This window comes from Platichthys flesus, chromosome 16, assembly GCF_949316205.1.
Source record: "Platichthys flesus chromosome 16, fPlaFle2.1, whole genome shotgun sequence".
Taxonomy (NCBI): Eukaryota; Metazoa; Chordata; class Actinopteri; order Pleuronectiformes; family Pleuronectidae; genus Platichthys; species Platichthys flesus.
In genome coordinates this window covers 10,120,108-10,135,167 of record NC_084960.1, presented here as the reverse complement: position 1 = coordinate 10,135,167, position 15,060 = coordinate 10,120,108, and the positions used below count along the sequence as shown (strand labels likewise).

The window sequence follows — 15,060 nt, the reverse complement described above, 5'->3', positions numbered from 1 at the left end:
ACAGTTTATTTAAGTATTTCAATTCACTTTGGTGCCAGACAGAGTTGTGTGTCTCTATTGCCAATCCACCTATGCACACTACAACATCATACTGGACAAGTGGCTCTCAGTTACAGCTTCATCTTTAATGACACATGATTTAATGAAACCATCAAAATGCAATATGAGACGAGCACATGAGTCACATGTTTCAAGAGGCCAATTCACAGCACCGTTGCCAGGAGATTAAGTCATAACTAGCAAATGAAGCGTTACAGTGACTGTAGAGAAGCACAGGAGAGTTGTGTTAACACTTTGATTTACAAATCAGATTGTTGTTTACATCTAAAGCGTTTAATGCATAAATGTAGAGGTTCACCTCACAGAAACAGCCAGAGGGGAGGTCGACCTACCGAAACATCACTAGATGGCAGCAAAGAGGAGAAGAAATTCCAAACAGGAAATATGAAGTTTCAGACACAAGATCCTGGAGTGCACAGGATCGGAGGAGTAACACGGTTTCCAGCATTCATGTTGTTCTATGTAACAACGAGAAGCTTTCACTTTAAAAATACAAAACAAATTCTCTCTCTTACACACACACACGCACAAGCACAAGCACACACGCACATGCACACACACTCTCACACAAGAAGTCAGACTTCCTCTGCTGCAAGATGTCGCTGCAGTATAGGTTGGTGTTATTTATCAGTCCTCTCACCTCCCCCTCTGTTTTCCCAGACCGTGCCTGCATGACTCCCCCTGCACTGACCTCGCCAGGCCTTTGTTGGGAAACAAAGAGTGCTCAGGCATCTGTTTTCAGGAGAAATAAAGACACAGGGTGGCAGGACAGAGAGGAGGAGGGCCACAGGAGCTATATGAAGTGGAGCTCCGACACTCTGATCAGTGGGAGACACATTCAAAACTTACACAGGAAGCAAATGGACATGCAGGAAAGCACTTTGGTTACTTATTCCAACTTTTTAACCTTTTATCAGACACATAGAGATCCCCTGAGACCTAGTTTCACTTCTGCTTGGGGAACTTTTGATTTCCGTACACTTTACCCTTCTGTCATCTCCAAGAGTCTCTGCCTTTGTTCTCTCAAGGTGGAGCTGGTATTTCCTGTATATCCTGCTCAGTAGACCGAGCCACTCGCCTCTCCTGCTGCCTCTCCCTCAGCTGGCTAATCATTATTCCCTCCACATTTCAGATATGATATGACCCCTCAGTCTGCTTTGCAAACACGAGGCTGGAGGTTACCTTGGACACAAGCACCGGCTCATCGACATGTATATAAAGAAGCGGCCCTGAATGGGAGCCAGTGTGATTGAGGGGCGACGCAGGCCGCGTGTAAATGCATACGGATATGACTTCAGACAACAAGCCATTAGTGCTGATGAATAAGTAAAGAGCAGAGATGCAACGAGGATGCTGCTGAGGAGGAAATGTGGCTCTTTGTGGAACCCCTCTGGGATAACTCTAGAGCAGCATAGCCTTTATAGGAAATAGTGTCGCGTCAACAATTTTTTTAGCTATTTATTTCTTCTTCCCAGTACAAAACTTGCACTTGTGTGTAATTCCTGTAATATTTAGATATTATAACACCTAAAGGGATTTTTCTCTGTCTGATTTCCTTTAAATGTAATAAATTGTCCCAGTTGCTCTTTGGTGCATTGGCAGGTTTGTGTTCCGGACAGCCAGAGTCTTTGCATCCACCTCCATGGTGCGTCATGTTACTATGTTGGCTGTTGTGTTCCAGTAATCCTTTGATCACCTGCTCCCACTTGGCACACACGCTTTTCCAAACCAGGAAGTGAAAGAGTTAAGTCTGACTCTGCATGCACCGAGCAGGCCGTCGTCTCTCCCTCCCTCCCTCCCTCTCCATCCATTTTCACTGTGTGTATTTGTGTGTGTGTGTTTGAGAGACTTTCGGGGGCGGGGGGCTGTGCCATCTGCAAGCCCCAGCGCCTGGATCTGTGATATGCACACACAACTTTAGTTTGATAACAAACCAGGGCAGCGACTCGATTCTTTTTAGCTTTTAGGACTCACTCGGAGAACATACGGTTCTCCACGGATGGTTTTACTTCCCTCTCTCTCTTTCTCCCGGACTCTAGGCGTCTAGTTCGTCTCCGCTCTGTCCGAAAAGCTCCGGGACATGTCGAGAGGCGGCTCCGCTTCCACCCGAAGCCTCCCCGAGTCGGGATCCCGCTGACGCGCAGTGACATGAAGGTAAGAGACGGGGAAGTGGAGGCAGGGAACCGGGCCGTCGTTTTTGTTTTTTTGTTGTTGTCGAGGTTTCAACTTTAACAACTCAGAAAGGTAGCTGAGTCACGGCTACACGCACACGCTCCCCCCCATCCGATCATCTCATTTGACGCAGCGTGCACGTTAATGGGCCGAGCCGTGCCATCATGGCACAACGAGGACGTGCCAGAGAAATGTAGGTTGAGTCGGGACTTTTGGTTTTTCGGGAAACATCTGTACGGCACATGTGAACGTACCTGGCCCAGCGTGTAGGCCTGATCTGGGAGCAGCTTTCACTTCGCTTCCTGTCGACACAGAGAAAGTGTTAAGGGGGGAATTAGCCTTCCTCGCGTGGTAATATTTCACGCACAAGTAAGAAAATATTGTTTCAAATTAAAGCAAGAGTAAAAAGTATATTTCATGAAACGTATCTCCATGTCAAGGTCACAACTGTATGAGAAGTGCTTACATGCTCAGGGCAGATCCAGTGAGTATCCATTCCTCACCATCTGTCAGACTTGTGTGATTAGTATTGTCCAACCAATTTTTAACTATCTCTATCACGAGGGTCGCTGCCACAGTGATGAAATCCACATCGATCAGAAATCTGTCCAGAGGCAGAATTTGATTTCCACCCAAACTCTCTGATCCTCCTGTTCCAGCTCCCCTGCCCTCCCTGTCAATGCCCCCCCCCCCACCAACATTTATTCACAGACAGGCATTTCTGTCTTCCTTCCTCCCACCACCTCCAGCTGAGCAACATCCATCCCAGTCAGGAGTCAGGAAAACGTGGCAGGAGATAATGGGGCTGAATGGTGATCTGGGTCCGTGGTCAGCTGAGCCACGGACATTTAGACCCTCGCCAGCACTTGATAATCTATTTATGGCCCCTGTCACAGTACAGGAAGCTCTCTCAGTCATAGTGGGCTCGATTTCTCCAAGCAGTCACCTTTTTTTTTTATTTATAGTACAACCATAGCCCTGAGGAATATTTTGGTCTTTATAAAGACATTTTACAGAATTCAACATTTCACTGACTCGAGGGATCAGTTGGCATATTTCTCTCCTTGACAATTTAACTATTACAAGTCCTTTAAGTTCAACAATCTCACAGAGGTGGGAGTGAAAAGTTGTTGATTGAACTGAGTCACTTCCCTGACTACACAGGACAAAGTTCAATGTCTCAGGCAAAACGAGTTGTGCTCGACGGTCACATGTACAGTAATTATCTCAGATTATTGAAGTCAAATGAAAAAACACCAAAGTGATGGTGAGTCTCGTGGACCACCGTGTGTGTGTCTGCAGAGGTTCGGCGTTTTTCTTCGCGTTTTGTGATTCTTCAAATGCTTTTTGAGCTCCAGTGCTGTTGGTAGTGATGTAATCAGGTCAGAAAGGGCCCTCCCATCTCTGATAACACTCTGAGGTAAGACACACAGAATTTTTCTTAGATGCAGGCTCTGAAAGTAAAATTTGTCTTTCAGGTAAGAAGTATTCGTTTGTGAAATTGATTGTACAAATAGCTGAGGGGCGGGTCATTGCTTACTTATGGAACAATGCGTGTCCTCACACAGATCTCTTCAAGTTGTGTCACGGAAAAAAACGAACTCAGGTGTTCTGTTTCACATCACTTGGAGGCGCTAGGTTGTTCCTCTTTTCTTCCCAAACACAATTATAGTAAAAGGAAGAAGTGAGAGTTGAGCTCTTGTGATTATTATTAACTGCAAATTTCCCTCGAATAATGTTTTACATAAGAATAATAAAACCAGTGCAGCTTCTAATCTTTCTGGATGTCTAATTTGTGCGCTCCTGTCCAGCAGGAACCCTCTGGTGGACGTCTCTGAAGTTGCCAAGGGGGAGGAAGACTTCACTGCATTTTCCTGCTGACCTAGTCTGTAACCTTGCCTGAGGTGACACAGCAGGTTGGCCTGCTGTCAGACTTTTTTTGACTTTTTCTACCTGTGATTAAAAACAAACAACACACCACCGCCACCATGCAGACCTCGTCGCTTCGCCGGCAGATGAAAAACATGGTCAACAACTACACAGAGGCTGAGATCAAGGTTCGAGAGGCCACCTCCAACGACCATTGGGGTCCCCCCAGCTCGCTCATGTCCGAGATTGCAAACCTGACCTTCAATGTGGTGGCCTTCACTGAGGTCATGGGTATGATCTGGAGGCGGCTGAACGACCACGGTAAAAACTGGCGCCACGTTTACAAGGCACTGACCCTGCTGGACTACCTGATTAAAACCGGCTCGGAGCGAGTGTCCGTGGAGTGCCGCGAGAACATTTACACCATCCACACTCTGAGAGACTTCCAGTACATTGATCGGGACGGACGCGACCAGGGCATCAACGTCCGGGAGAAGGCCAAGCAGCTGGTGGCCCTGCTGAGGGACGAGGAGAAGCTGAAAAAGGAACGAAGCCAGGCGCTGAAGACCAAGACACGCATATCAGGGGGCACCAGCAGTTTAGGTTCTGGATCCTTCCCGCCTCCATACCCAGGACACCGCAGTAGCCAGGGTGGCTCATCGGGGGTCCAAGGGGATGACTTCCAGAGGTGCAGAGGCTCACCATCATCCTTTAACTGTGAGTAGTAGGGACGTCTCACTGCACCATGACACACGCACATAACTCTAAGCTCACAGCTACCTGGAATTCTTCCTGTGGCATGTGACCGGTGATTATTCAGGAATTCACGTATTACAGGTCATGAGGTTATTTGGTCATGTGATTATCAGATAAACTATAAGATTAACTTTTAGGAATGATGTCGACAAGAATTTTTCAGTTTATTGGTCGCCTCAACTTTATCATTAAATGCATATTTCTTATCTGTCCAGTTATTGTACATCGGTCATGTGATTTCTCATTGATGTCGATGCCAATTTGAATAGCGACAGTTCAAGCCTTTAACTATTGATATCAAATCCCTTGTGAAGTTGAATGAGTTTAGCTTTCTACTGTCACTGGGACATCTGCATTCCTCCCATTCTCCCCTTTAGAGTCACGTCAGCTAAACTGGATTTACAAAAGAGAGGAGGCCCCTGTTTTGTACTAGTTTCAGTCTTGCAGTGAATGTGATGCTATTTGCTGTGCCACTCTTATGGTCATGGTTAGGTGACGGTAATATAAGTGATCTCTTTGGGAGTGTGTCTGGGTTTAGGGTGCTGGAGTCACTGTATAACTACAATATATGGTTCCAACTTAAAAACACGCTAATGATAAACATCAAGCACTATAAGTAACAGGTGTTTGTAAATGTGGTGCGTGTGTGGGGCGTAACATATATTTTGACAGTTGTGTTTTCCACGTGGTGAAGGATGTTCATTAGAAGATGCTAGTGAGGAGCAGGGCTGCGGTTTCCTGAAGGCAACAGTTATTCTTTTATACTTTGATGTCTGTGGTCTGTCTCATGGTGTAAGCCAAGTTATCCCCACAGATGCTATCTGACTGTTTTACTACCACCATCCCTTAAATCAACGATTCATTTCCCTTTCATCCATTTTCCTTTTTTTTTGCTGGAAACAGGTTGACCTGTACAGACTCCAAGCTCTCTTAAAGCCGTGACCAAATAGAAACGTGGCTTTTAATACACAGAACAATGTGTACATCTGATAACACAACAAAAAGCTAGGTTTCAATGCCACAGTCTGTCAGAGGGAGTCTGGTTTTAATACTGGCTAATCCTAACAATTTCACCCACCAGCGATAGTAGCTAATCACTTGGTCTCTATCCAAATAAAATTGGTTTGGTCCCAGATAACAAAGCATAAATATGTGGAAGTTATACTGCAGGTGTTTCAATACTTGAAGGGCGAGTTAGTTTCAACACGTGTGTGTTTGTCTTTGGCCTGAGTTAATGCAGTTTGTCCAACACAGCCCCTCATTCGGCTCCAGGGGGTTTCTAAGAGAACAGTGGTTGTCTGTTGGAGATCCCTGGACACCAGTGCATGGTTGAAGTGTTGGTGCTGTTGGATGGCATGGGTGTGGGTCAGGAGGTTGGCAGCATCTAATTGATAGCGAACTTTCCGGCTCAGACCGGGGATATTGAAGGGCAGCAAAGTGGAAATTATGGGTTTCTGAGACCGGTCTTTGCAAATGTGTGGCTTGCTGCACTGTTTTAGCCCCATGACCCACAGACCCACAGCCTGGCAGACGGGCTAAGCCAGCATCCACCCCCTGCCCAAATCTGGACCCGAATCCTGGATCCTACACAGAGGATACGGGGTAATAAGGTGGGCCCCACTCCAGCCCATCCATTCCTCTCCCCCTTTACCACCCTAATGCTCCACACAGGCATCCCATTGTTCTCAGTGCAGGCAAATGAGGCAGACTGTGGCAAGCAATGCCAGCAAAGGCCCTTAACAACGGGCGATGGAAAAAACAACAACATTCAACAACAGTGACGGTCTTTTTTTGACATTAAAAATCAGCCTAAAGTGTTTCTTTCTTTGCTCCTCCTCTGTCTCTGTAGCTTCCTCTTCCTCTCCTCAACTTGCTCCAGAAATGGAGCAGGCTCGGCCCGTGACCAGTGGAGAAGAGGAGCTGCAGCTGAAGCTGGCCCTGGCTATGAGCCGAGAAGAATGTGAAAAGGTAGCTCGAAATGGGATAACACACACACACACACACACACACACAGACCTCTTGTCCTTTCAGCACGAGCCGACAGAAAGAGGCTTCTTAACTGCCCTGCTGCCGACATATAACGTTGTAATTCTGATGTAAAACAGTCGAGAGCCCCTACACACTCCCACACACACTACGCACACATGCCTGGACACGGTGGTGAAGCACTCCCACGGCCTCAGCCCGGCCGCCATTTCCCAGAGCCTTTTACAGAAAGGGATATCATCAGCCCTGTCTCTGATGTGGTCATTAATGGCACTTTGACCCATCAGCATGAGCACAGCTGAAGACTGAGGACACTGTGAGTGAAATAGTGAGAAGCCAGGCAGGATGTGTGCATTGATCCACTCTTAGGCACACAGCCACACTTTGCCTCGGTCACCCTGGCAAAGGCGACCTACGCCCTCTGACTTCTCTTGGCTACTATGGAAATATAGTATATTGTAATGGGAAAGCTGTCCACTTCAAGAAATTAGCTGTGATTTGGAGTACGTAATTGATCATATAACAGATCTCTGTAGTATTCCTCTCTTTTGAATCACCTCCAATCGTTGTGTTCACTTACAAATTTCTAAATTGAATCACTTCAACAAAGTCGAGCTTGATTTGACCTTTCCCTCTGATTCGTCTTCCCCCTAAACCTCCCTGCTTGACCCTAGCCCGCTCCCCCTGTGGACATTGATGAACAGACCCAGCTCCAGATCGCTATGAGTCTCAGCAAGGAGGAGTCAAAGCAGGTATAAGTCCACTTGGACAAAGGGATGATCCTTCCTCTGCATCATGTCCTGTTGCTCTGTACACTAAAACCATTGAGCTTTGTCCTTCTGGGAAAAAACTGCATGTGCTACTCACTTTGTCTCCTTTCTAAATTTGACTCATAGCCTTCCTCACTCCCTTTTAAACAGCCAAAGGATGGAGACTAATCAACTTTGGCTTCATCCTTCTGTTCCACTAACCCCAAGATCTCTCCTCTCGGTCCGGTAGTAGGAGATCCCCATCTCAGCCACTCTGACCTATTCTGGTGTGGTGTCAAGGATGGGATAACAGGGTCTGACCCCTTAACTAAACATGGGACACCTGTAAAACTGCATGCAATACACTATGAGGGTGTCCAAGAATGGATTCCATTATTGTTGACCATATTCTCTCTCCCACCCGCACAGCCTATCCAATCTGCACCTGCCAACGTGGATATGGATGAGGACACCCAGCTGCAGTTGGCCCTGAGCCTAAGCAAGGAGGAGCACCAGCAGGTAAGGGTTGCATGGGGAGCAACTGCCTTGTATGCTGAAGAAACTCTGGGGCTGCTTTCAGACATGCACAACTCTGCATATAGGTGCTATATGTAAAAACAAAAATGTCTAGGTCAGGACATTTTTCAGCCTGTCCCCAAGTAAAGTGTCCAGAAAATGTCAGAGTGAGCTCAGGCAAGTTTACAGTAATAAAATGTCTGAAAGAATTAACAGTGAGCGAGTAGACGTGTTGGTGACGTTTCTAACACATGACAGACTAGGATACAAGTATCTCAAGATGTAAAAGAGGTGCTCCAACGAAGATTTCAACTTGGAAATTGTCGATGTGCCGTAAAACTAATTTGCAAACTTAACCGATTATATAATTCACTGGTGACCTTGTTCAAATTAACTGCAGATAAACACACAGCTCAGTTTTAGGATGAGTCCCAGGTGATTTCTGGATTAAGCACATTCGGATACCATTTGAAAATTGGGTTTGAATCACTTGAATTGCCTCATCTCAAATGCTAGTCACCATGACATCATTGCTATGAATAAGTAGGGTGTTCCCACCTCACCCACACTGATCTTTTAGTGCTCCTTATATGTTCTACATGTTTTCTCATGTTTGCCTTTTCTGATCTTTTCCATATACATCTTTAACTTATTTCCACACCTGGATCCTTTGCTGTGCCTTTTGTTTCAGTTGCATACCTGCCAGTCTGTTCTATTATACTGGACAACCATTGTACCCCACCTCCCTCTCCTCTCTCTCTCTCTCTCTCTCGCTCGTCCCATCTCACTCCCTTATCTGGCCGCTCTGCTGTTTTCTCTCCCTGTCTGTGTCAGTACACCGCAGCACAATAGAGCCACACTGTTAGCTCTCCCCTCTTTGACCAGAGAATTTTCTAGTTTGTGCCCATTGCACACGTCTACCCCTGGGTCATATGTGGTCTAGGAAAAAAAGAAGAAACAAGCTGGCTTTGGTGCTTGTGTGCTGCCAATGACTCATGAATATGATGGGACAATATGTGAATTTTGCTTGTAGCCGTCCCCAATGGCAACCATGTGACTCTATCTGTTGACAGGAACAACTCAGTCGCCAAGGAGACGAGTCGATGTTCCAGAAAGCTTTGGAGGAGAGCAAACGCCAGATGGAGTCCAAAGGCGGGGTATGAAATATTGGGGTATGGAATATCTCAATGGGGGTGATGAAATGCAACCATACATTTGAGATCAAGAGATTTCCCGCTCGAGGGTCACAACAAAATCCACAGTGGTGCTTTATGATGAGGATGATTATGGGCAGAGTTATTGGCTCTGATTTTGTTTTATAAGCTCGACCCTCGAAGTAACTTGCTGTAAAAATGTCAAATCCGTTTGCTTATTAAAGTTGTAAATGAGTCATTATGGGCTCCAGAATTACAAGTGAGTGCTGAAGCAATATAATGAAAAGGTTATTTTCGTTGTTGGTGGGGACAGACCGCCTTCATGGACCTAGTAGATGTTTTTGCGGTGCCCTGTGATCCGCCTTCTGCTGACCATCGCTGGACCAGTGCTGCACAGCAGGCAGCAACAGCCCGGCCGGCGGGCATGGATCCCTGGGACTCGCCGGGTGAGACTTTAGTTCACAAAATAAAAAGTAGTAAATCATGGTCATTAAATATATATTTGTAGCCTGACGAAGTAAATGCGTCAGTCTTCATACGAGTATATTTACAGCACAGTTTAGTGCCAGATAACATCCCAAGCACTTAATGTTCATGTCATAATAAACTTAATATTTTTCTTGTCTTTTTTGCTAAAGAAGGCAGGCCTAGCACCTCGAGAGGAGCTTCTCCGTGGATGGTACCATCACAATCCAGCAGCCCTCCCCCACCATGGGAGCCCCAGACTAACCCCTGGGATGTCCCGCCAAATGTCACCGACCTATCCGCCACAGGCCCTGCATGGGCCTCCCCTGCAAACCCAGGTGCGTCTGTAATGTCCATGCAACACATATAGGAGATATGTGAAATTAAATATTACATAATGACTAAAATAAAATGCCTTTCCTTACTTTTATAGCTTCCTTAAGGGTTGATCCATTTTCTGCCCGATTAGATGGAACGGCACTTGTAGGAGCTGCCAGGGAAGCTTTCCCCCGAGCTGGAAGCCCCTCAGGTAAACAAAGCTTCCTCTTACTCATTCTCTCACTGTGGTTCTGAGTGTCCCACTTCTCTCAGAGCTCTTTCTTTTTTCTGTCGATAGATGGGGATCTGTTTGATGAGGCCATGGATGGGGGTCTGATGAATGTCAACGGCCGAGGGGAGAGTCCTGAGCTCTATGACCTGTCGTGTCTCGGGGAAAGCCTGGGCGCCCCCAGCCCTCGCATATGCCGGACACCTGAGTCCTTCCTGGACCCCACAGCAGCATCCTTGGTGAACCTTGATGCCTTGATTCCAGTTAATCCCCAAGCCAAGAACCCCTTTTTATCAGGTAATTATTTGTAGTAGAGATGCTTCTTTTTTTTCACCAGGGAGAGACGCCATAATCTGGCTCATTAAATGCAAATGATATGTATAATACTGCCAATCATGTGTAAGGGGATGTCATACTTGTACAGATTAATTCCTAGATTCTATCTAGGCACTGTATTTCTGTTTGGAAATAAGAATAATTCTGAGATTTTAATGGCTATTCAGTTGCAAATATCAACTTTTTAAAACTTAACCCTTGGGAGTATTTGGCTGAAAAGAAACATTTTAATGGAGAGACCTTCAAATTCACGTGATCCTCTCTGCTTGCTATTGTAGGGTCATGCAAGATTCACTCACTAAAACATCAAGTGGGCTAAAAACTTTTGAATAACAATGTAATAAATGAACACTCTGTTTCATTTGTTTCTGTCCAGGCCTGAGTGCAGCTTCAGCAAACAATCCATTCCAAACCGAGCAGCCCAAAGTAACTCTGAATCAAATGGGCCCCCCCTCTTCGTCTCCTCACAGTTCCCTTCCGTACAGTGCCTCCTTGCCTCTGCCCATGAGCCACCAGCCTGCTAGCCTCCCTTCATCACTCACTCACCCCACGCGGCCCGGCCTGGACCTGCCTGGGAACCTCCCTGAGCCCTTGCTTCCCTTCTCTTCCGCCAGCGCTCAGGGATCGCAGGCTGCGCAGAGCAGTCAGAACCCTTTCTTATGAGGACCAATTCAACTGGAGAGAAATTTTAGGAAAAAGAAGATTGCCGATTAGGTTCCGCTCTCGAAATATCGCTCTAACCGCAGATCAAACTGTAGCCCTGAGGACTTGTATTGTGGTATAATACAGTCACCCTTCGATTTATGCAACTGGTTCTGCCCTTTGCTGTAACAGCACTTCCTGTTTGATCACAGATGCTGTAACAGGGTATAACAGAGATAATAAATATGAGTGTGGTGTCAAACCTCTTTTAGGCCATAACCTATTGAAAAATGTATACTGATTCCAACCTACACAAAAGCACAGTTAAATATATTTTTTTTGTCTCTGCACATCCATTCAAATCTTTTACAGCTTATATGATTGGCTAAGCCTGCCACTGCTGCTGTCATGTTCTCTGGCTCCTTAGAAAAATGTATTTCTAATAACATGAAGAGAACATTTTAAAAGACCATACCCTTCAAATGTTACTGCATTATTAACAGCACCATTATCAATAGTAACCGCATCATTAACTGTCACTTCTGTCAGACCAGGGTTGATGGATAAAGATCAGAGTGTATCAAATTCTGATGGTGAAATGAATTGTTGGGGTTAAGTGAATGAAATTAATAATTTAGGAGGACTGTAAATATTTCAGAGTAAACTATAAGCGGGGCAACATTAGAAGATGTTGGAATCATGACTTTTATTCATTGCTTCTTAAGTCTCATCAAATAATAAGGGTATTATTACAACACTGCTTAATTGCTTAGTTGTTTTTAATTGCATTTTCTCATTTCTCTTGATATCAATACATTTTGAATGAAATCCTCACAAAACAGGCACACACCCAGTTCCAGTTTCAATATTAGCTTTGTTCCGTGTGCCCCCTGCTGGTAATAACTCATTACTACTCTGCTGCGTCCCTTGACAGTAATTACTCTTAACATCGGCTCTTCACACTTTAACATTTAAAAAAACATCTGAAATACAAGAGGTTACTTTATTTCAGACAGATCAATTCTTACCTAGCATTGCATGAACTTTCCCATGATGTTACAATGTGACGCAAGAACTATGACCACGCAGTCATGAATCCTTGCAATTCAATGTTTATCTGCCATTCAATTAGGAACAGCGACCTGTGTTAATAGCAGCAGGTCCGAGCTACACTAGTGTTCATTTAAGAAAACGTTAAAATGACCCGGATGAAAGTGACAAGCTGAAACACGTCGGTCTAACAATAAAGTTGTTCTGTATAATGAAAGTATTGCTCAAGTTTTGGCCTCTTCTGATTTTTGCACTTGTCCATTCATCATGGAACTATGTTGTGCCTGAAATCTCTGCTCTGCCTCTACAAATGTTAAAATGGCCAACCTTGAAGCCATCGCATAATTTCATGATATCACCAATGAATCGCCTTCTCAGTTCATCTTGATAACAGAAATGTTATCCAGAAATCAGAAAGTATTTATTGCCAAGTAGGTTTACAACTACCTGGAATTTTCTTTGGTATATAGGTGCATACAATGAACATAAAACATAAAAACACAATAAGTTCTTCAGATAAGAGAAAATAAAAATAACAATAATAATAACTATATAAAACAAAACAAAAATATATACAAGATATAAAAAGTAAAAAATGCAAAATGCATAACAGGAGAGACATGTGGATGTGCAATATGCAATGTGCAATGTACTATTATGTGTGTTAATGTAACACAGACTTGGGGCGGGATAAGAGTCCAAGTCAGGTGGGGGTCGCAGGCCTTGTTGATAAGGCCAACTGCAGCCGGGAAGAAGCTGGTCTTGTGGCGGGAGGTTTTGGTCCTGATGGCCCGCAGTCTCCTGCTGGAGGGATGAACCTCGAAGAGTTTGTTACCTGGGTGGGAAGGATTGGCCACAATCTTACCTGCACGCCTCAGGGTCCTAGAGGCAAACAGGTCCTGTAGAAATGGCAGATTGCAGCCAATCACCTTCTCAGCAGAACGGATGATACGCTGCAGTCTGCCAGTCCAGTCGGTCTTGTCATATGTCTTGCCACATTTTTAGTGAGTCCACCAGTAAACACATCATTACATCCTCATCCACAGTCTTGGCCCACCGATATCACTGGCATATCTTGTGAAAAGGCTTGGAACCATTACTCCCGAGTCCTGAGAAAGCAACTTCACTTTTTAAGGACCAAGCTCATGACTGATCACTTGACTGTGATCGACTCCAGCCAACTGAGCACCTCCTTAAGTCCCTGTCCAGAGCAGGCACTGAGCTCCAGTGTTGTGATTGGCTGAGGAGCAGATGCAATGATGTCATCCATTCTAAACAATGACTTTATCTCTGTGAGACTCATGGTGCAGGGCATGTCCCTGGAAAAAAAGGGACATAACAAAACAAAAATAAGGAAATACACAACACTATAATTATCAGATTCTACACATGTTGTCTTGAAGCTGCTGACTGTGTGTGCAAGTGAATGTAGGGGTATAGAGAGTTACCTCTTGTTGAAGAGTATCAGCACAGAGGCACTGTGCAGAGGCTCAGCAGAGAGTACCGACAGCAGCTGGACACAGGAGGAGGATACCTGAGCAATGTTCGCAGAGTCCACCATAAACTGAAAAAACACAGATAGAGTCAGTGAAATAAATCCAACAGTCCGTTATTAGTTTCCATCAAATGCTGCAAAGAAATGCAGGAACGTTAACATACAATGACAGAGGAGCAGTCATTGAAGTAACTGGGCCATATGGGGCCCATGCAGCCTCCCAGCTCTCTCACAGTCACCTTCCTCTTCTTCAGCGTCAGGTCTGTCAGGTTGGTTCCCACCTGCAAACAGATCAGAGACTTAACATCGAATTGGCCATCCTGTCAAAATGGAGCATGCAAACTGTGTGTCACCACATTATCAGGATCACTTACTGTAGGCAGGGTAGAAGGAGTTGTCTGCAGTTCACCTGATCCATGCGAACCAAACTGTAAACAAACCGGTTCAGAAAAAGAAACCACGGGAGCTGGTGTTGTGAGTACAACCTACTATTAGCTTCAATTGAAACAAATGAACATTTAAAATGTTTAGGCTGCACTGGGGTGTTGTTTTGCAACAGCACTGTATTCAAAATAATGCAAAATCACACAAGGGTCTCAACTAATATCAGTGGCGAGGATGTTCTCAGTTGGAAGTGTATGAGGTAAATCTGCACTGCATTGGGCTAACGGGTGTTCCTATTATTTTGACCCCTCCATTCAAAACAATGAGGGTAGGCTAAACAACAGACACACCTCTTAGTATAATGCAGTACAGTATCGTTACGTGTCCCTAATGAACTGAGTTGGAGTGAACAATTCAATATACAAACAATACGTAGCGAGCTGGTATTTGAATGCTAGTGTGTGTATCAATAATTCCATTAGACCAGCAAAAGCAGCTAATCAGGCTAAACTAGCTGAACTGAAGAAACACAACATGTGCAGTTTATAGCACTTATTTCATAATTCTGGCTCAAAACACTCGACTGGGCACAAAGGATATTTGCGAGACGTTTCATCAGCAACGTTTTCCCGACGCCGGTGGCTCCGAGAAGCAGACACGCGTCGTTCCGGGTCATTTCTCTCCTCCAGCAGCAGGAGCACAGCAGCGACGACGATAGCATGTAGCCGATTTAGTCCAAAGCGGAAGTGGGACCATGGCGACGCTCAACTAATCGCGGTACGTCGCTGCGATTGGGTGAGGATGACGTCGATCCTCCCGGTCTCGTTTCTGATTGGCCGCTGTCACGTTGGCGTAAAGACAAGCGGAAGCGAAAGAAGA

General features: G+C 45.2%; 2 protein-coding genes across 3 annotated transcripts; one reads left to right on the top strand and one right to left on the bottom strand.

Moving 5' to 3' along the window:
• The first annotated feature begins 1,893 nt into the window (after nt 1-1,893).
• Nucleotides 1,894-12,522, top strand: epn3a (epsin 3a). Of its 2 annotated transcripts, XM_062407484.1 has the most exons (11): nt 1,894-2,214; nt 4,047-4,818; nt 6,707-6,825; nt 7,518-7,595; nt 8,022-8,111; nt 9,182-9,265; nt 9,576-9,708; nt 9,901-10,065; nt 10,161-10,256; nt 10,344-10,571; nt 10,987-12,522. In XM_062407484.1, the coding sequence occupies exons 2-11, from the start codon at nt 4,221-4,223 to the stop codon at nt 11,271-11,273; spliced, it is 1,878 nt and encodes a 625-aa protein (XP_062263468.1). In that variant the 5' UTR covers nt 1,894-2,214; nt 4,047-4,220; the 3' UTR covers nt 11,274-12,522. The 2 variants fall into 2 exon arrangements, with proteins under 2 accessions (XP_062263468.1, XP_062263469.1); XM_062407485.1 differs by lacking the exon at nt 7,518-7,595.
• arl16 (ADP-ribosylation factor-like 16) lies at nt 12,242-14,905 on the bottom strand. Its single transcript, XM_062407486.1, has 5 exons — nt 14,782-14,905; nt 14,172-14,227; nt 13,962-14,078; nt 13,751-13,866; nt 12,242-13,621 (listed from the first exon to the last, which is right to left on the bottom strand). Exons 1-5 carry the CDS (start codon nt 14,900-14,902, stop codon nt 13,456-13,458), a joined length of 576 nt encoding a protein of 191 aa, XP_062263470.1. The 5' UTR covers nt 14,903-14,905; the 3' UTR covers nt 12,242-13,455.
• Between the last annotated feature and the right edge of the window lie 155 nt (nt 14,906-15,060).

Coding starts and splice junctions, on each gene's coding strand:
- epn3a (XM_062407484.1), top strand. CDS start 4,221: ATGCAGACCTCGTCGCTTCGCCGGCAGATGAAAAACATGGTCAACAAC. Junction 7,596..8,021: donor GCAAGGAGGAGTCAAAGCAG/GTATAAGTCCAC, acceptor CCACCCGCACAG/CCTATCCAATCTGCACCTGC. Junction 10,257..10,343: donor CCGAGCTGGAAGCCCCTCAG/GTAAACAAAGCT, acceptor TTCTGTCGATAG/ATGGGGATCTGTTTGATGAG.
- arl16 (XM_062407486.1), bottom strand. CDS start 14,902: ATGCTATCGTCGTCGCTGCTGTGCTCCTGCTGCTGGAGGAGAGAAATG. Junction 14,228..14,781: donor GCTGATGAAACGTCTCGCAA/ATATCCTTTGTG, acceptor CGGTTTGTTTAC/AGTTTGGTTCGCATGGATCA. Junction 13,867..13,961: donor ATGACTGCTCCTCTGTCATT/GTATGTTAACGT, acceptor GTGTTTTTTCAG/TTTATGGTGGACTCTGCGAA.